General features: G+C 34.9%; 1 protein-coding gene and 1 pseudogene across 2 annotated transcripts in view; both read right to left on the bottom strand.

Annotated features, from left to right (window-relative positions):
• Nucleotides 1-22,286, bottom strand: part of PIK3CA (phosphatidylinositol-4,5-bisphosphate 3-kinase catalytic subunit alpha) — a 112,300-nt gene that overhangs the window by 29,858 nt on the left and 60,156 nt on the right. Inside the window, exons 1-5 of one of the 2 annotated variants that reach the window (XM_032630323.1) lie at nucleotides 15,527-15,545; nucleotides 5,981-6,408; nucleotides 5,238-5,447; nucleotides 2,023-2,273; nucleotides 53-298 (exon numbers count right to left, since the gene is read on the bottom strand). In XM_032630323.1, the coding sequence (XP_032486214.1) occupies nucleotides 53-298; nucleotides 2,023-2,273; nucleotides 5,238-5,447; nucleotides 5,981-6,332 (1,059 nt within the window). In that variant the 5' untranslated portion in view covers nucleotides 6,333-6,408; nucleotides 15,527-15,545. Of the gene's footprint in view, nucleotides 1-52; nucleotides 299-2,022; nucleotides 2,274-5,237; nucleotides 5,448-5,980; nucleotides 6,409-15,526; nucleotides 15,546-22,286 lie in introns of those variants that run through there. The other variant, XM_032630322.1, reaches the window with a different exon arrangement.
• LOC116753768 lies at nucleotides 18,578-18,676 on the bottom strand (annotated as a pseudogene).

Raw genomic sequence — 22,286 nt, 5'->3', positions numbered from 1 at the left:
AGATTTATATAAAATAATTTATAGAATAATAAACATCAACACTTGACCTTACCTTGTCAATGTCTCGAATATTTACATTCACATAGGTTGCACAAAGAATTTTTATTCTAAGTGCACTATTTATAACCCAAAGGGATTTTGTAGATGTTTCTCCATTCATATATGGTGTAGCTGTGGAGATGCGTCTGGAATAAGATGGCATTGTAAAACAGTCCATTGGCAGTTGAGAGTAGAGGCTTTCTTTAGCCATCAGCATCAAATTGGGCATCCTCCCAAGCATTATACAGCTTCTTATATACTGTAAGAGATTAAGGTGGGAGGAGAGAAGGCATTTCTTGTAAGGTTTTTCATTTTAAAGGCAACATATAAGAGTACTATGAGAATTTACATACTAATCTGCAAAGGTAATTAAAAAATCAAACATTATAGACACATTTCTTAGCAGTTGCTATATTTATAACATTTAAAAAACTAACATTTGGGAGTTAGGTTTTAGCACAGATAAACCAAACACATCTTGGAATATAAATTGTATAAAAGAAAAGAAAAACAAAGGTCAGCTTTTTAGACTGTAGTTCTACCTTTAACTGGAAGGAAAAAGAAAGAAAAGAAAAAAGGAATTAAAAATAAGGATAAGAAGATACTCATTATGAAAACACTAGATATTAGAATTACAGAAAAGGACTATAAGCTGAGGTAGATGTTTTCTAGCCAACTGAAAACATACGGCAGGTGCTTGTTAAAGGAAAAGCAACATCATTTAGGAAGCCTCTGCCATTCAATCTATTAAGTCATACTGATGTCAAATCCAAGAGCTGCTGCCCACTTGTTCTTCAGTCCCAACATTTCTTGAGAAATATTTGTTTTGTTAAAAAAAAACAACAGAACAAAAAACCCCAAAAGCCATAAAGAGAGGAGACTAATAAAATTATGGAATATGTTTTAAAAAATATTAAAATGCATTGGTTTGAACTCTGAAATGGTAGTTAGGATAGATTTTCAAGCAATTGTACACATATTACAAAAACCTATTTTCTTACCCATAAGCCCTACTATACTGTAAGCAACCTAAAAGCCAGAACCATGTCTTGCTTGGCATTGTAAATCAGCACTTGACATATGCTTGGTACAAATACAGTTGCTTCTTATAGGTATTTATTTAATGAATAGAAATAGAGAGTAGGGAAGCATTTATAGTACACCTTAATTAACTATAGATCATGGATTTTTTGAAATGTTTATTTTAATTCCTTCTAGTGCCACTGCTTGGGAAGGGATAAAAATCATTAAATACCCCATATTTGGGGATTAGTATAACTGCCAACTTTTTTTTTTTTTGACAAAGAACACATTTACCTTATTGCTTACACTGCATATTCAAATGAACACAACAAACCCTTTTTAAAAAAAGTAAGGCACATGAAAAGCCTTTTGGGCAAGTTCCATGTTATTTAAAATTCCTATTGGCTATAAAAGTATTTCCACTATAGAACTGGACCTATCCAGAAAAGCACACGATGCATTTTTTGCATGTGGAATACCTGAAGCATTATTATATCTTACCTCATGGCACAATTAAACAGTCACCAAATCAAATGTTTGTATCTGAATAATGATATAACTATTGTTACAACTGTAAAACATTAATCAGCTTACCCATATATGTAGTCAGGTCCCCAAATATTAATTATATAAAATCTAAAAGAATAGCATCTGTCGTCTCAAATTCATCAGTCTCTCAAATTAAATATAGTGTAAAAAATAAACTTATTAAACTATTTACTAATATTAATTATTTAATTTTGGGAATTCCCTGGCAGTCCAGCGGTTAGGACTTGGCACTTTCACCGCAGGAGTGTGGGTTCAGTCCCTGATGGGGGAACTAAGATCCCGTAAGCTGTGCAGCACAGCCAAAAATATTTGTTTTTAATTTTCAAAAACTATGTCCTAAATACAGATACCAGTTCCCAATGTGATTACCTTTTAAATTTAAAAGTAAGATCTTTGAAACTTGTTACTCACCTTATACTGACTCAGAGGATATTTTTCTAGGAAGTATTCGTCACATCCACACACTTTTAAAATATACTTGCCCTGATATTCTAAAACACAGAGTTTTAGTTGTTCAGATGATAGCAACATACTTCGAGTTTTCTTCCTGATTGCTTCAGCAATTACTTGTTCTGGCACACAGTCATGGTTGATTTTCAGAGTATACTTCTGCTTGTCATTATTTGGAGAAACTATTACCCAAATCACCACTATTATTTGCCCTATAATAGGAAAATAATATTAGATGCAGTCACCACATATATTTCATTTTTCAAGAGACAAATTTCCAAAAGTATGCACTAACCATAATGACTTATAATCAACCTTAATTAAATACAGGTAAATATCAGGTAGAACGACCAAATCTTCAAATCTGATAGGGCTGCCAAACCATGCCCAAACCTCATGTTTTAAGGCAAGCACACAAAACTGTGACTACTGTGTGTCTCAATTACCTGAGACCAAGCTAATTTCCATTCTAAACTACATGACATACTTCACAGATACAACCCCTGTGAAGAGTGACTCATGATGGCATCAAAGGTTCAATAGTACCTTAAGTAGAAGAGTTTCTGGGAACTGTGGGCAAGAATCATGGAGATTTAAAGAAAGATGCTGAATCAGAATGAGAGAAAAGATGGGGGAGGAAGGGGAAAAAAATAAATTTTCTATTTTTTTTCCTTTTAAGAAGAATAATTAAGCTTTAAGCTGGGGGACCAAAAAAAAAATAATGAAAATGAAAAGATTAAAACTATGTTAGAGTGGTGTAGGTATCCAGAGTAAAATTCTTTCAAACTTTCTGTATGTTGGAAATATTTCATAAATAGTGGGGAAAAATAAAAAGAGCATTCCATTTAAAAAAGTATGCTAAAGTAGAAATGAATTTTTAAAAAATTTTCTTTATTTTCTTTATTTATTTTTGGCTGCGTTGGGTCTTTGCTCTGTGCGCAGGCTTTCTCTAGTTGCGGCGAGTGGGGGCCACTCTTCATTGCGGTGCGCGGGCCTCTCACTGCAGTGGCCCCTCTCATGGAGCACAGACTCCAGGCACACAGGCTTCAGCACTTGCAGCCCGTGGGGCTCAGCAGTTGTGGCCTGTGGGCTCCAGAGCGCAGGCTCAGCAGTTGTGGCACGTGGGCCCAGCCACTCTGCAGCATGTGGGATCTTCCCGGACCAGGGCTTGAACCCGTGTCCCCTGCATTGGCAGGCGGATTCTCAACCACTGCACCACCAAGGAAGCCCAGAAATGAACTTTTAATGAAGACCTTATGTTATATAAGCATTAAACTACTTTGAAAAATATGTCTAAAATAGTAATAAGATGTCTTAATTTATTCTACTGAGAGAATATTATATTTAATAGTGTATTAAGTTAACCTATTCTATAACTTTCAATTAAAAACTTCACTTTGTTATTCTGAAAAATACAAATATTTATCTGACACAATGATATTTTCATTTCTAAAACAATTAGTTTATATATTCTCATGTACACTTAATTCTAGAAATTGATATATTGTCAAAAGTCGACTTATATATTATCACTCACTATGATCAGAGTTAAATACTGCATCTAACATTAAGATTAGGAAATTTACTTTTTCTTTGCATATAGTAAGAATGTGTGACGTTTCCCCAAAATTTCATAAAATATTTCTATTTATACTTATTTTTATTTGTAAAAAGATAATCAGCTATAATTCTGTAACAGTGAATTTCTAACTCAATGCTTTTTTTTCTTTCAGTTTTATTCTGAGATAAACAATTCACCAAGGGATCAGCACCATATGCACACATTCATTCAATCAATCACTACTTACTGCACACAAGTTGTGTACCTGAAAAAAAAGACAACCCTCAGAATGGGAGAAAATATTTGCAAATGAATCAACGGACAAAGGATTAATCTCCAAAATATACAAACAGCTCATGTAGCTCAATATCAAAAAAGCAAACAACCCAATCTAAAAATGGGTGGAAGACCTAAATAGACATTTCACCAAAGAAGACATATAGATGGCCAAGAGGCACATGAAAAGATGCTCAACATCACTAATTATTAGAGAAATGCAAATCAAAACTACAATGAGGTATCACCTCACACCAGTTAGAATGGGCATCATCAGAAAATCAACAAACAATAAATGCTGGAGAGGGTGCAGAGAAAAGGGATCCTCTTGCACTGTTGATACAGCTACTATGGAGAACAGTATGGAGGTTCCTTAAAAAACTAACCCAGCAATCCCACTACTGGGCATATACCCAGAGAAAACAATAATTCAAAAAGACACACGTGCCCCAATGTTCATAGCAGCACTATTTACAATAGCCAGGTCATGGAAGCAACCTAAATGTCCATCGACAGACGAATGGATAAAGAAGATGTGGTATATATATACAATGGAATATTACTCAGCCATAAAAAGGAATGAAATTGGGTCATTTGTAGAGACCTGGATGGACCTAGAGACTGTCACACAGGGTGAAGTAAGTCAGAAAGAGAAAAACAAATATTGTATATTAATGCATATATGCAGAATCTAGAAAAATGGTACCGAAGAACCAGTTTGCAAGACAGAAATAGAGACACAGATGTAGAGAACAAATGTATGGATGCCAAGGGGGGAAAGTGGGGGATGAGGGTGGGATGAACTGGGAGATTGGGATTGACATATATACACTAATATGTATAAAATAGGTAACTAATAAGATCCTGCTGTATAGCACAGGGAACTCCACTTCGCTGTACAGCACAAACTAACACAACATTGTAAAACAACTATACCCCAATAAAAAATAAATAAGTAAATAAATTCAATTATAAAGAAAATACATCACACAAAGTATTACATATTTCATGAGGACACACACAAATAAAATAATTCAAGATTAAAAAAAAAAAAGTTGTGTACTTGGCACTCAGCTATATCTTGTCAGTAAAGCATTCCCTGCCTTCAAGAAGCTTATCATCTAGCTAGGATAAAAAGACTACAGGGATTCCCTGGTGGCGCAGTGGTTGAGAGTCCGCCTGCCCAAGCAGGGGACATGGGTTCGTGCCCTGGTCCGGGAGGATCCCACATGCCGCGGAGCGGCTGGGCCCCCCGCAAAAAAAGATTGTACAAAGATATATGCACAGATAAAAGTTTTCACTACAGTGACCAATTATGGTAGATTTACAATTTTCTTACCTTTATCCAATTTATTATATATGTGCTTTGGCAGTTCTGGTGAAGATTCTACATTTGGAGGATAGACGTACATTGCTCTACTATGCGGTGAATTGAGATCCCTAAGATCCACAGCTTCTTTACAAACATTGAGAATATTTCTTCGGAAGTCCTGTACTTCTGGATCTTTAACCATATCGAATTCACACACTGGCATGCCAATAGCAAAACCTTAAAAAAATTATATAGAGAATATAACATTCTGTTAAACACACAGTAAGACCATGTTTATTGTAAATAGGGAACTTGGTAGATATGGAAGATCACAATAAAGAAGTTTCTCTTTGTTAATAAAATTTTTGATGAATACATATAGTAAGAATTAACAAGATCACAAATACTTTTAATATATAAAACATCTGTTCGGCAATTTGGAGCAAAGGTAGCAAACATTATTCATATCAATTATTTTTTAAAAGACAAAACAAAACTGGGATATAACAAATATAAATCATCCCTACAAATGATACTTCTTAAAGAAAACTTTACAGAATAATACCAAGGTGTTAAAAACAGTTCCTCAGCCTAACAGTCAAAAAAACTTTAGATGTGTAATGATTTTTATTTTGAAATCTATTTATTTAAGATTACAAAGGTAATTAACCAGTTCAGACAAAATATTTTACTAATGAGAAAATAGTTAAGCTTCATAGTTATTTGCATTTGGAATAGAATGACAAGGCCATTTCAAAATTTTATCATACCAATTTCTCGATTGAGGATCTTTTCTTCACGGTTGCCTACTGGTTCAATTACTTTTAAAAAGGGTTGAAAAAGCCGAAGGTCACAAAGTCGTCTTGTTTCATCAAAAAATTCTTCCCTTTCTGCTTCTTGGGTAACACTTACGAAAATGTAAGAAGATTCATCTTGAAGAAGTTGATGGAGAGGGTATTTTCTTGCTTCTTTAAATAGTTCATGCTTTATAGTTATTAATGTAGCCTCACGGAGGCATTCTAAAGTCACTATCATCCCATTTGGTAGTAAACATTCTACTAGGATTCTTGGGGGCATCAAGTGGATGCCCCACAGTTCACCTGATGATGGTCTTGGAGGCATTGTTCTGATCCTTTACAAGTTTTACATATAAAAGTACTTTAAGGAATTAGATGCGTGGCTGTCCCAAAGCAGAAATCTAAACCAAAGAAAGAAAACATATGTTAAAAGAGAAACAACCATTAAAGAATACATTTATGGTATTACTAAATGCAAAAATTCATTTTCTGTGGTTTGAAATGATTAGGGTAAGTAATTACAATTCATCTTAGATTGTTGCTCCTAATTAGGCTAGAAGAACTGATTCCAAAGCAGAAATTAGAAAAAAAATCACTTGTATTTAATAAATTCATTCAATAACAAAAGTTTTATTTGAATGGACTTTTAAAGTCAGTTCTTAACAAGACAGAGCTGGGGCTATGGAGAGAATAAATAGTAAGTTGCCCTCATTTATTTTAGATGTCAACAACCTTAGGGGTTCCTTTGGAAGATACTGTCAAAACCCACAAAACAAAATTTTATTTCTTGCTGTTTATATTTTCTTTTATTCAGTAAGCTAAACCGTAAAGATATAAGAAAAAATAAGGTCTGAGATATTAAGAAATAAAAGAAGAAATAAAAGTTAAGCAAGAGGAATGAATCAAAAAAGAGCCCAGATAGCTTACGCATTCAATTACTCTATCAGGCACTGTAGACAATAGCTATAAATGACACTTTGTTTATTCACCAAAAATGTATTGATGTTGTCCCCAGGACCACGTTAGGTGCTGGGAATATGATGATAAGTAATACAGGCATGGCCCTTGCCCTCACAAGACAAAGTCAAGGGTGTGAAGGTTATGTGTATATGGGTGTGGGGTAATAAATTCACAGGTACAAAACAGAAAAAAATGTTCTCATGAAGTGCCAAGTGCTATAAAAGCACATAAAGTGGTCACCTAACTTAATGGAAGTTGGAGTGGGAAAGTTTTCCATAGGAGGTAACATATAAACTAAATTCTTTAGGGATAAGCTGGAGCTGAACAAACACAGTGAGAAAGAGGTGAGGAGCACGATATATCTAATCCAGAAACCTATCTCTGACTCCTTTATGTCATGCTCGCCAACAGCTAATCCATCAACCAATTCTGTTAATTCTATATCCTGAATCTCTTAATACCTTGGGTCGGGCCACTACTATTTCTTGTCTGGACCACTGCAAAGGCCTAAATGGTCTTACTACATCTACATTTGCCCCCTACAATCCATTTTTCTCCTCACAGCCAGTGCAACCTAGAGAGAACAATAGAACCTATTTTGATCAGACATTTCTGCTGTACCCATTCTCAGTTGCAAACAAGTGTTTATGGTATGCTTCAGAGTTATAACATATGAAGGAGGTGAGGAGTGGAAATAGGAGAAATTTCAAGCCCTCTCCCTACCTCTGGAAATACAGAAATCAATTGAAAGACAATAAGGAATAAAAAATTATTTTTTAATACCTGAAAATATTTTCTTCAAATTTATAAAAGGGACTCACTGAAGTTATAGGATTTAAAATATAATTATCCTATTTTCTATACTTTTAAAAGAAAATTCATTGGCTAGCAAAAAGACCAGATGGATCAATCTGAGTGCATAATTATAAACTGACTTAAGCTAAGCTTTTTAAAAACATACAAAAAAATTTGAAGAATGCAAGGGAAAATGCCAAATGACTACTTTTAAATGATGATCTGCCTGCACAAAAAAGTTCAAACAGAAACAAAACCAAACCACAAACCACACTAAAACAGCAGCTGTGTTTATAGTTTTCTTTGTTGAATGGCACTAACTGATCTATGTTATGGAATCATGCGGGCAACTATTTTATATATAATAAATAACAACCCCCAGAGTCCCATATGTTTCCTAAGAATTAGCAAAAGAGAAGTCTAGTACAACAGGAGATCACTGATTCTAATCCTTATTCTACTATAGTATATTTATGGGCAATTAACAACTAGTAAATACTCAAGACATGCCCTTCTCATTAAGAGAATAAATGCAATCACAGCTATAAAACACTTGGCGATCCTGGAAGGCAGGCACTGGTCGACACTCTGGTAGTACTATACAGAAGAGAGAGGAAGCTAACTTTATTTGTCTTCTTCTGCCAGGCCTTATTCTGTTCAAACCATTACCTCAGAGCTCACAAGAACAGAAGTGTAGAAGAGGCAAATGGAGCTAACACTTAGTATTTAGTATGCATCTTGCACTTATGCAGGCAATAACCCTTTTGGTGTAGGTAATAACCATTTTACATATGAGAAAACCGAAGGTCAGAAAAGTAAAGTTATTCGCCACCAGTAAATGTTAGATATGGATTTTGAGTCCAGGTCTAGATGATTTCAAAGTGTACGTTATGACCATGCTGCTATTTGGGCTTCAGTTATGGCAGGAATGTGCACTGGTGGTAAATAAGAGAATGGGCTCTGAAGTTACACTGGATTCACATTCTGTCTGCCTTAGTTAATAGTTGTATGGCCTTGAACAGTTTAATTCATCTCACGGCACCTAATATCACTCCCCACCCCTGCCGCCCACTGCCCCAATTTGTTATGTTGGGATAATGGCATATACTTCATCAGACTGTGGTATTAGATGAGGTAACATGTGAAAAACATGTAGGCAAAGAGACTGGCACACTGTAAGCACTCAAAAATGTTAAATATTATTAATAAACCTGTTAAGTATACCCATATTATCTTTTCAAGCTATTATAAACTATTCAGGACTAGCATCAGTTAGGGATGGGAAAAAGGGGCTTGGGTTCTTTTACAGAGGGAAGCAAGTAAATAAGGAGCTTCAGCTTCATAAAGCAGCACCAATGTCAAGTGCTGAAACTTGAAGGTAGCACTGGTATTGCAAGGCTCACAGATGAGTTTAGAATGTGGCTCAGATGCTGGTACTTTTGCAGCTGCTTCTAGTTCCCCAAACTCCTAGTATCCCCATTTAATTGGTACAGCTATTTATGGCTTAGGTGTGAGGAATCCTCCTTTTTGGAGAAATACTTGCTTGTGCCAGGTTCTAGGTTAAATAGTATGAAAACAATGGTAAATAGATGCTTTCTCTTTGGTTGTTTAGTTTACTGGGGAAAGACAAGACACAGGAACAACTTTAACAATGGAAAATTGTTATAAGACAGAATATGAACTTTGGAAAAGTCACAGGAAATCTCCAACTGCCTGAGGAGGCTAGGGAAGGCATCACAGAGGTAAAGTCTGAGTATTACAGATTAGTAGGGACTTTGCAGAGAAGAGGTGGCTTGGACATGGGAGAGCTAGATGAGGAGGGTGTTTTAGATTGCCACAAGAGTATGTGTGCAAAGTCACAGACCATGAAAGAATGCACCTTTTACCAGCAATACAAGCTGTTTTTATTACTTGAGTATGAAGTGCATGAGAATAGGTAGGATATGTGATAAAGAAGGAGGGGTGAGAGGTAGGCAGGGGCCAGAAAGGTGAGCAGACTCCATTTTAAGGAGTTTGAATTTTATATAGTACACTCTAAGTAAAACGGACTCTCTGAAGTATTTTGAACACAAGAATGGCATGACATTTTGTTCATGATTTTTAAATTCAGATTTCTTAAGAAAATTGTTTTTAAATATAGGATATAACCAAATAAACATTAAACCAAGGTGTAAAAACTTAATTTTCTCAATTTCCCAAATTTGGAGGAAAATCCCTAAAGTTAAGAAATCAGAGTACGTAATGTTTTAAATAAATGGCCTTTACACTACAGAAAAAATTAAATGTTGATAAAGAAGGTGGAATTATCCAAACGTATGGGCATAACCTATTTACAAAGAAAAACTTATTTGAAAAGCAGTAGAGGGGGATAAATCACTCTAAGATTAATATTTAAAATATGAATCTATACAATTTGGAGGTCTGAGGTGACAAAAATGTATTTGCTAAAAAGAAAACACTTTAAGAGTCAAGGAACTACTCTATTGGGCTTTGGAGTTCAGAATGCCAGGACTAAATAGTCACATACTGACAAATCGCAATTATTCAGAACTGTTAGGAAATAAATTGGTTTTGCTTATCCTAATTTTTAAAATTTAATTTTATTTATTTATTTTTGGCTGTGTTGGGTCTTCGTTTCTGTGCGTGGACTTTCTGTAGTTGCTGCAAGCAGGGGCCACCCTTCATCGCGGTGCGCAGGCCTCTCACTGTCGCGGCCTCTCTTGTTGCAGAGCACAAGCTCCAGACGCGCAGGCTCAGCAGTTGTGGCTCACGGGCCTAGTTGCTCCGCGGCACGTGGGATCCTCCCAGACCAGGACTCGAACCCGTGTCCCCTGCATTGGCAGGCAGATTCTCAACCACTGCGCCACCAGGGAAGCCCTATCCTAATTTTTAAATATATCTCATAATGAGTTATTTCAACTGGGGCAGTTCTGTTTTCCTAAAAGAGTATATATAAATATATTTCACAACTTACCCTTTTCTTGATGAATTACAGTCCTCATTATAAAATGAACTACTGTGGTATATGAAAATACAAGATAGCAAAGCTTTTCAGTATTACTAAGGAGTCTGAGGGTATTTCTGACCCTAAAACCAATTGGAGATTGATTTAAAAACACTCTCATCCCCTGGTTTTCTAGCAGTCAATGGTCACTTCTCAGCTGTGGCCAGACTGCCTTATGAGAGTAGCCTCCTGTTCTTCTGTTATTCATTTCTACTCAGCATCCACATTTGATCATCGTTTTCTAACAGTCTATTAGCTAAAGGCCAACAGACCAAATGATGATATGAGAACCTCTACTTTATGAGGTTAGAACAAAACATGTAACAGATAACTTGCTGATCAGGGACTTCTGTTTACTTCCTTGTTCTGGTATTAAAATTACTGTTAAAAATTACTGTGCTTGGGCAGGAGGCACTGAAAGTCTTTTTTGTTCTTAGAAGGCCTGAACCTGCATTTATGTCTTGGTAGGGGTTGGGTCTGTCTGCATTAGCAGTCCATGCGGGATGGATGATATTGCTCAGCAGGAGTAAACACACCTTTAAGGACAAAATATGCAGCAGAAATGAACAGTAGAAAATAGTCTCAGACTCTCCACTGTCACTTGACTTTTAGGCTTCTTACTTCAATGGGCAATTCAGTATTTTGAATACTTAGTGTGTGCACTTTCAGCCCAAAAAGACAATGACATTTTGACAATTTGTTTTTAACTCCTAAATTGAAAGCCTTTCTCCATTTATATTAAAATGTTATTTCCAGATTTCATCATTTAAGGCAAGGGTTGTCAAACTATGGCCCACAGGCCAAATCCAACTCACCACCTGCTTTTGTAAATAAAGTTTAATTGGAACACAGCGAATAAACCGTGTTTACGTATTGTTAACGATGCTTTTGCACTACAACAGTAGAGTTGAGCAGGTGCTACAGAGACCATGTGGCCTGCAAAACCTAAAATATTTACTATCTGGCTTTTTACAGAAAAAGTTTGCTACCTCTGAAAAGGTATCAGAATTACTTGATAGCAACTGGAGAATTTTCTAAATGCACGATGGCTAATAAGTCATCCCAACCCTATCTTTACAACCACAACCCTATACTTTCAATCTAAGTACTTTGAAAACAAAAACAAAGACATTAATTTTAAGCCAGTGAAGTTAAAATCGTGAAATGCTAAAGTATCTCATAAGTCACTTAAATATTTTCAGTGTTAGGAGCTCACTAACTGATGTAGAAGTTTTTGTGAAGCACTTCTAAAGTTATTCCTAAAGGTTGTTATTCCTAAACTTCTTTATTCCAACAGTTCTGCCTTCTCTATCTCTTCACATATTGACAGAGATTAGAATTTTCCCTAGGTCTTTTAATCCCAATTCCTTTAACCATAATTCAGGTGAGACAGTTTGTTGTCATCTTCTTTGCCATCACTGGATGTGTTCTTTTGCTAATAATATTCATCTCAAAATGCAGCAACCAAAATCTAGTACAATACTCTAGAGTCAATATCACGAAAGCAGAGTACAGAAAACTATTAGTTGACTGTGGATTATGAGTCTCTATAAACACTGGCTAAGACAGCAGAGACCTTTTCTAACTTGATTACTTTAAAATATACATAAAGCATATCTTATATATTTTTAATTCAGATTTTAATTTCAGAAGTATATTATGTTTAAAATAGTTATTTGTTACTAAAATATATTACATCTGCATCAGAAAGTCATTAAAAATAAGAAAGCTATTTTTAAGTGTACACTTGCAAATTTAGGGGATATCTATACGGACTCGATTGCAGCTTAATCACCCCAAACAGCCACAATTTGCTAAAATAAGCACCTTGTATTTTCTAGATATATATGTCCCAAAATATAGAAGCTGCATAAATGTTGAATGACCAAAGGTTTTACAAACATCATTTTTTTATTTAACTGATACATTTAGCAAATGTTATCTGATTTCACTGACACATTTACAAATGTGTATCTATTTAGACATATGTTGACAAGATATTTTCTACCCTCATTCTCAGATAGGTCAACAGGAAAACATTAAAGTAGTTTTGTGGCTAACTCAGTTGCCACTGTTGCATCTCAGCTGCATCTATTTGCTCATTAACTAGAAAATAAACTTTTCTGTTTTTTTAAAAAATTACAAATGAACATTTAGTTTATTTAGAACAAGAGAACAAAAACTTGCCTCTACACTTACTACAGAAATAACATGATTTAAATCTCAGTAATTCCATGGTTTGATTAATCTCTTTAATATTTCCAGAGTTAATTACTTCCTTTCTTAATGTTACCCAGCCTCTTATGTATTTCTATAGCTGTACCTTAATACATTATTATTATATTATCTACATCCATGTTTGACTTCCTGATAGACTGTGAACTTTTCCAGGATAGGGTCTTTATTTGGGTCACTATAATCCTACAGCATAAATGAGTAAGTAGGAAAACTAATATGTTGAAATTATCCCAGGGAAAATGTAATAAGGCCCTGAACAAAAGAGTGGTAGCAACAGTAATAAGCAAGAAAAGAGATAGACGAAGATACCTTGTAAAGGAAAATCAAAAGCACTGAGAGATCAATTGGATTTAAGGGATAAGAAACCATTTTAAACAAATTTCACTGCAGTGGTTATGCATGGGAAGCAAGTGTCTTTCAGTACAATTATTCTGAGCCCCAGTTAGGGCCTCTAAAATTCTCTTCCTTTAAGAGTCACTGAGCTGTTGTTGGAGTGAGTCCAAACAGACAGCTGTAATATACAGGAGCTCTGGAAGGATGCGTATTATCCATTTCTTTCAAAGTGCTGTCCTTCACTAACCTTTACAAGCAGATCATGAGAAAACAGATTTAACTCATTCTTTTAGTGAGTCAGACAGACTTTAACAACTTCGGGTTGGAAAATCAAGTTCTCATGACCAGGATATAGAAAATTTAAATTCCTTTAGAAGGTGATGCAATTCATTTTCACCATTAAATTTGTAGTGCTATAAAAAAGGTGTTATGAAAATACATTTCAGAGATTTAATTAATGCATTATATAACATAAGCGTTCCCTAACATGAGGTCCATAGATGGGCTTAGGAAGGGTCTTGCTAATGGATTTTTAAAATAATGACAATTAAGGTCTAGGTCAGCAATGTTTATACTGATGGGTTTTTTAAAAAAATAAATTTATTTATTTTTGGCTGCATTGGGTTTTCGTTGCTGCACGCAGGCTTTCTCTAGTTGCAGAGAGCGGGGGTACTCTTTGTTGTGGTGCATGGGCTTCTCATTGCGGTGGCTTCTCTTGTTGCAGAGCATGGGCTTTAGGCATGCGGGCTTCAGTAGTTGTGGGACGCAGCCTCAGTAATTGTGGCTCTTGGGCTCAGTAGTTGTGGCACGAGGGCTCAGCAGTTGTGGCTCGTGGGCTTTAGAGTTCAGACTCAGTAGTTGTGGCACACGGGCTTAGCTGATCCGCGGCATGTGGGATCCTCCCGGACCAGGGCTCAAACCCGTGTCCCCTGCATTGGCAGGTAGATTCTTAACCACTGCACCACCAGGGAAGTCCCTCTACTAACAGATTTTTGATTATCAATAAATGTGAACAAATGTGTAGCAGAATCAAATGTGGTAAACAGGGACTTCCTTAGTGGTCCAACAGTTAAGAATCCACCTTCCAATGCAGGGGACACGGGTTCAATCCCTGGTCGGGGAACTAAGATCTCACATGCCATGGGGCAACTAAGTCTGTGCTGCAACTACTGAGCCCGTGCACTCTAGAGCCTGTGCGCCACAACTAGAAGAGAAGCCTGAGCGCCGCAACGAAGAGCCCATGTGCCGCAACTAAGACCCGCCGCAGCCAAGTAAATAAATTAATAAAAAAGCACTTAACTAAAAAAAATGTGGTAAACAAACATAAGTCATTAATAAGGTGAAATACAGATTAATAAATATTTGATCTTAGATTATTAAATTATAATTATAATTTTCATATTTTATATAGATACATAAAGAAAACATACCAAATCTCAAAATATAGTCACTAATTTCCCCAGTTTGAGCTTATAAAAATTCAAATTTTACTGTGTGATAGGATAAATTAAAATTTCTTAAAATTTAAGCTCAAAGGGGCCTAAATATTAATAGAGGTGAAAATTGGGAGGATAGGATTATGAAGTAAATATAGTTAAACAATGTGGAAAACACAATAAGAGATATTTCATAGTAGCACACAATTTAATAGGACAAATGATTCCACACTGACACAGTTTTCCAGAAAATATTTTTCTCATCTTTGTGAGGGAGTCAAGACAGATTATCACAGCTTCATGTAAAACAGGCAGCAGGCAGTCAGAAGTAAACTGTAAATCAGGTAACTCTAGAATTCCCATTCACTTAATGAATAATACTTCAAATAAAAAATACATTAATAGTTTGCCTTGTTTTTCTATTTGTAGAAAAGAGTAGTAAATTCCAATTCTTTGATTCCTCTTTATTAATCAGGCCACCTTGTGACTAATAGCAAGCATTGGTAACACAGGTGGACACGGTTAAGGGTGCCTCCTTCTGCCCAAAGAAACGAACAAAGCTAACCATTCCATAAAGAGAATCTAACCAGGTGACTTAAGCTTTAACATCTTAACACCTGTAACAAACAAATAACCAAGGAACCTGAAAACGTTTTAGAAACCTCTACGTTTTTTCAATTATGGTATTATTCAGTATTTAGTAGCATATATGAAAACAGTCTTATTTTAATGGCAGAGCAGAAATGGTCTAACCTGAGGGTTTTGCTTTGGTTCAGATCACTGCTCACTCCATCACCCTCAGCTCTGCTGACCCTACGAAGAACTCTGCAATTATTAAGACTTCCCCAGGAGAGGAAATTTCAGTCAGTTTCTTTATTTGCACAAAGTGAAAAAAAAAGTTACTACCTCATAGTGATGTTATAAGAATTAAATGAGATAATACATGTAAAAAAATCCTTAGTATAGTGCTTGGAGCATAAAAATTCAATAAAAGTTCCCTCTCTCTTATCTACTGGATCAATGCTATCTAGATCCATGTGTCCAGAAAGGGACACAACTTTATTGTTTCAGGCCTATTGTAAGGAGATGAAAGATATTTGTTTTAATGATAAAAAAAATTTTTTGATGCGGAATATTTTATTGATATATTTGATATCTGTACAGATGTCTCTGTCCCCATCTTTGTATTTGTCTCTGTATTCTCACTGAAACATGAAATTCCTAAAGGATGAGGCCTGTTTAACTCAGTCCGTACATTTTCAGCAGAGCATAAACATCAAATGGTCATCTAACATATTTCAATAATGATAAAACACAAGAGACACAAGACAAAAGCAGCTGGAAATACAAAAATTCTTATTTTAGAATTATGCTATACATAATTTGTAAAATCTACTTCTTTAAGTTTACACATGAGATTCTACTGGTTTTTCTCATTTAAAGAAAAAGGAGGAAAATTGCAATGAATAATAGAAATAAAAATTCAAAGTCATGGTAACAAGTAATTTTGGCTCTTTGGACTGAAAAAAAATAATGACCAGTGAGGGAAAGCAAGAAGTAAAGGGGAATGAAATAGACCATACTACCGACTTTCTCTTCATGTTAAAATAAATGCCTTTTAATCATATCTGGATTGACTGGAAATAAGCAGTGATGTTCGATGATCTTTGGGGCTAAAAACCAACAACATAGCTCATGTACATTTAGTAAGATACTATTTAGTTCACAGAAGCGATACTTAAAGAAAATTTGGTATAATGTAAAGGGTAATTTTTTAATGAGAAAAAAGATACTTTCCTTGAAAAATGGTTACAAAGTAGTATCTTTTATATACAGAGAGAAACAACTCTATATTTACGTTTAGCAGCTGTATTTACATTTAAGAGTCAAGAGTATACTTCAACACAACAGTGAAAACAGAAGCTTAATTATGCACCTGATTGCCTCCATGAAAATTTAACCAATGTGAGATCAATGAAGAGAACAGCCCAGTAAGGAAGCATGGCCTACTACAAAGAAATGCAAAATATGGAGCAGTTCTTGAAATGTTACTCCAATTTCCTGCTAAGCAAAAATTTTAGCTCCCATGGAAGATGAAGAGAAAAGGTCCTGAAATCTTAATCTCTTAGAAGTCAAAGTTTATAACCAAACTTATTACTGATGATAACCAAAAAATAGGCCTCACAGTCCTTTCTAATTCCCCTTTACAAATGAGACTCATGTCCCATATATTTCAGAAAGAAAGTCTATTTATTACTATTTATTACTTGGAGTTATATAGATGATGCTAACTACACACTGTTCCTTTCTTGATTGATGGGTTCATTTAAAAAAGTATAAAAGGGATCTACTTTCCAACTTAAAGTCAGTATCAAAATTAATTCTCCCTCTTTTTCTTTCAAAAGTCTGGGGCTTCACAAAACATAACTTCACTCTTTTTTACGCTAATGAAGCTAACACCTATCAGGGACTTGGATGTACTCCTTTGAAGAGACAAAAGAGTACATCATCCAGGGCCCATCTAGATAAATTCATTAAAGAGTTTAAGAATATCTTCAGTAAACATCTTAATTAAATTAAAACATCTAGAAAAAGGTAACAATAGCAATGTGTCTTCTAGCTCACTTGACTTGATTCTTTTAAAGACCTGTAATAAGCTGAAGGCAAGATGTTTCCGTAAGTCATCAGGAATGAGAACTTCTCTTCCTGAAGTTTACAAATGGCTTTTCCTCTTTTATTTTTGTTTCTTTCTGGTTTAGCATAATGCCCTCATAAGCCTTTCCGTGGCTTTGAATATCTCAACAGTCATCTTTCAAGCTCTCCTGCTACTATGGGTGAGGGCAGATGAACTTTTGGAAAACATTTGCTTCACACTGTTCTTTGTCTTCTCTTTATCAAGAATGAACAGCTACCTTATTTCCTTATGTCAGAGGATAAAGACATAATTTGGTCACTATTGGGACTTCTAGTCAATTACTATTCCTTCTGGTGGTACCTCTCTAGTGTCTAGATGTATTGAAACTTGTCTGCACCCCACTGATTAACCTTATGGTCTTTCCTGACAATGATGAAAAGATGAGTCCTGCATAACAAGTCTTAAGCTATCATTATAAACAAAGTGAAACTTGTGTCAGCTACAGATTTCTCAGTAAAATGAGTTGCTCTATCCTCCTTGTACAGAACAAGTAGTTAGAATCCATAGAGAAAGGAAAAAAACACCCTAAATACCAAAACAGTAAATTTTCACTCTAGTTTGATCCAATAAAGTTGGAGCTAGCAACTCTGACTAGGGGTACTAGCAGACATAATATATTCACCTAATTGCATCCAGATATATTTCATAGAAAGTCTCTTTACTTTGGTAGTATTATTTTCATTTTTTACCAACTTAACATTCCAAATTTTATAGATTGTACTATCTGTCACAAGGCCAAACTTATCTAGGAGAGAGAATGAGGGGCCAATCATAAAGCTTCATTATGTTCTACAGTTTCCAATGGATTTCTCTACTTCCTGAGTTTTATGCAGTGTCATTAAACTTAAGCTATGGTGTCTGTAACTATTATTACATACTACCACACACAAATAATGAACAAAGCATATATTTATATATCATTGCTGTAACTGGCTGCTGCAAGGACAATATTTTCAAAATTGAATGACAAGGTCTGGAATGTGCTGCAATGATGATGGTGGTGATTCTGGGAATACTCACAGGCTAAGAAGAAAGTACAACTGGACTCCACCAATTTCCTTTATGGCAGGAAAACAGCCTGCTGGTGAGTCAAATAAAAACATTAACTTAAAAATATGGAGTACTTCTTGAATGTGTGTATCAGCCTTACACAGGGACCATGCTAGTCTTCTGCTGTCATTCTAATTTTAGTATATTTTCTGTGGAAACAGGTACTATCCAATGAACTTTTACTAAAAATACTAGAAGGGTCTTACCTTTAGCTTCATTCATCCTAAGGCATAGTCCCCAATGGCTGTATTACAAAATTAAGCATCAGTATAATACAGTGTCATGAAAATATATTTTAGTTTTTAATTTAGATTAGACTGGGGAAATCTGGCCGAAGATGTACTGCATAACCTTGGTTATCATATCAATACATAGGTCCCTGACATTTTTGTCTAGTTATTTATCTGCCCTTGCTATTAACCTTTAGTCCCAATATCACAATCTCACACTTTTCCTTGAACTGGTTACCTTTCTTAGAGGCCATTATAGTAATCTCTTCAAGTATTCTTTCTTTTATGTCATATCTATTGATATATTACTGGCATTCTACGAATAGATACAAAGCATAGAATGCATAGGGCACTCACATTTTACTTCATTAAATTTCACTTAAGATGATCATATAATGTCTATTTTTAATCTGCTTATTTCACATGCCAAATTTACTGGCCAAAACAAGCAGTTCCTAGTTTTACTGAACTTAATCAAATAAACCTTTAGAGAGCTACTTGAAAATACGTTCCATTTTCTTCAAACTATACTCTAATAAATGTAAGATATTGTATTATTTGTTCAATGAGTGCCACCCAAGTCTATCTACAGGTAACAATACAGTTCAAGAGGGATGCTACAACACTGGATGAAAGACATGAAATACAGTAGAAACTTGATTTTTAAATTTTGCTTTTTCAATGATAAAGACCAAACAGTAATATTATATTCTGATGTAACTCCTTGCCATCTGCTCCATTTTCTGGCAATAACAGAATACTTTAGTATTATACTAGTAATAGTGAAAAACTCCCCTGCAAGCAATTATTGACCAAATTTAATAGTGATTTATCATACTTCAGTATTTGATATCTGGTAAAAAGGGCTACTTCACTAAAGCAAAATTTGGAGTAATACAGGATAGCTGTCTGGCAAGCAAAGGAATGCAGATCTCCCAGAAGCGCAATCAGAGAGAGGGTAGCTTAACCGCAGCACAAACATCACCTAGTCAAGATGTGAAGAGAAGCAGTCCTACGAATGATAACAACAACAATGTATAGTCATGTAAGCATAGATATTTTTTTAAAAACTCAATTTTTTAGCCAACACAATATGGGTAAGATACTTTAGAATCCATTTAATGATGGAAGAGAAATATTAGTAGATGGGTTTCACTTTGCCTTTTCAAACACTTACTATTCATGTATACTTGATATAGTACAATGTACCAAGTATCTGGGAAATCATGGTTACTATACCTTAACATGAGAGCAATGAGAATGACAAACTGAAATGGGTGTAACTGTGTATAAACAGCAAAATAAGTGATCAGTAAGTAGAATATTTCCATTTTATCCACTGCTGCTTAATATGTCATCAGTTGATCACCTAAGGCATAAAGTTAAATAAATTACCTTATAATTCAATAAGTTAAAGTGCTTCTTTAATATGTATCAACTGACAAAAACTTTAAAACTGGTTACTGAATGTAAGTCATTAAATTATTATCCCAACAGCTGCTTCACACATTATGATTCATTAATTTTGCTGAAATTAAAATAAATGCATAGAGGGAGCCATAAGAAAGTTTGAAAAACGGAACTTAAAGAGCTAAAATTCTAAACCTTCACTAGGGAGTAGTATCTCAAGAAAGAATGATTGCAAAGATTAAAGTGAAGAGATACAGGACAGTTCCTAGGTTGAAGAGAGACACTGTGGGGGACATTAACAGAGACTTTTGTGTATGTGCTCAATAATGGTTATTACAGGAATGGACACATTGGAGAATCCTGATGTGGTGAAAATTCAGCATGAGAGCTTTTATTACGGCACATAAAGAGCACGTTTAAACCTCTATTTCTTAAATTGCAAGATTAAGGTTAAACTAAAACTGGAACATAAACTTTTAACTTATCTAGTCAATACTAATAATCTCTATTATTTGATAGTTGCTTTATGGTCTATGTGATTATAATTTGATACTCTCATACCAATTTTCAGTGATATAAGAAAAGAATGCCCAGAAGAAAATAAAGTATCTCCACTGTAACTACTGGAAGTCAGAAATTTACCTTCTGTCACAAAGTCTTTAAAACAATGAAGTATTTTTTTTAAAAAAGATAAAAGTATGTTCTATTTTTATAGCATAATCAACAAAATCATGATAACTAGCTTATTAGTTTTTATCTTTAATCGACTTTTACATCTCTAGGAATCAGCTAATTAAAGCCTGTGCTTGGTTCCTTTGTTACAAGTGGCCTTACAATACTAGTGTTCTTACTCATCACTAGTCTACTCACAATAGTATCATTAACACTAAGATCCAAATAACAGTGCTGTATTTATGACTGCACTTTAGTTTCCACAAAAGCAAAACTCTGAGAAGAGCATGAGTCATTATCCCCAGGGTAAAAAAAAATGTTTCTTTGGTCAGAATATGAAACTTATTACTGAAACTAGTAATTTAGCCTAGAAATTCATTTTCTGAATAAAAGGAACAGAATGTTTCTTTTCTCTATTAGAACACTCCAAAACTAGCACAGCTGTCCATCTGTCTGCTTTTACTACTCTCCATATCTGCTGTGTGGTGACAGAAAAACAACCTTTACTCTAGCTATTTTCAATACTGTTCTTTTGTTCTTCTGTCCTGTCAGGATGTCATTTTCCCAGGACAAAATACAGACACATACACACATGTGTTCACTCACACATTCTCTACTTTTCTCTCGCTATTTGAGCATCTATTACAAAGTCACTACAATACAGTATACATAGAGAACATGCTAAAAGTGGATATTTCTACAATGGTAAATGTCAAAAAGTTCTCAGGTTCATATGTTATATCTCATGTTAAAATACCTTCAAAATTAAAAAATTACAAAGGTAAGAAACTATTAATATTATAAATGATTTAAAGTTTTTCCCCAAAGTTTCCTCAATAAAAAGTCAAAATAATCTTTCTGTGGTATTTTTCTGGACTCCTTTAATTGTTTCTCTTGTTGGTACCTCTTACTCTGCTTATTACTCAAATGTGGGGATTTTTCATGACATCACCACTCTCTCAATCTCCAAGGATAGAACCTTTGGAATTCTCAACTCCTCTTGCATGACGTCACTTCCATCCACTAAACTGCCTTCAAATTCATCTTTTTTTTTTTTGGCCATCTTCTCTATCACTATTAGGCCTTAAAGAGTTCTCACATGGAACAATGACTTGGTTATAATTCAACGAGCATTCATTAAGCAATTGCTTTCTATAAGATGAAATGAAAAGGATTTCTGACAGGTACAGAGGGCACAGCAGGTTAAGTGGGCAGTATAAACTGCCCAGTATAAGGCAAAAAGCCCTGAAAACATACACTATTTAATTTTTCCCCTTCCCAATTCATTATCCACAGTGTCACTAGAAGTGGCTACCTAAAACACACATCTAATTATACCATTACTCAATTAAAATAATATGATGAATCTCTAGTATCTACAAAACATAGCTCAAACTCAAAGCCTCATGAACCATTACAATGGTCTGCCTTTACTCTCCCCCTCCTGACCCACACT

The sequence above is a fragment of the Phocoena sinus genome, chromosome 4 (genome assembly GCF_008692025.1).
Source record: "Phocoena sinus isolate mPhoSin1 chromosome 4, mPhoSin1.pri, whole genome shotgun sequence".
Lineage (NCBI taxonomy): Eukaryota > Metazoa > Chordata > Mammalia > Artiodactyla > Phocoenidae > Phocoena > Phocoena sinus.
Note: the sequence above shows the minus strand (reverse complement) of the source record. Positions and strands in the feature narration are given on the sequence as shown.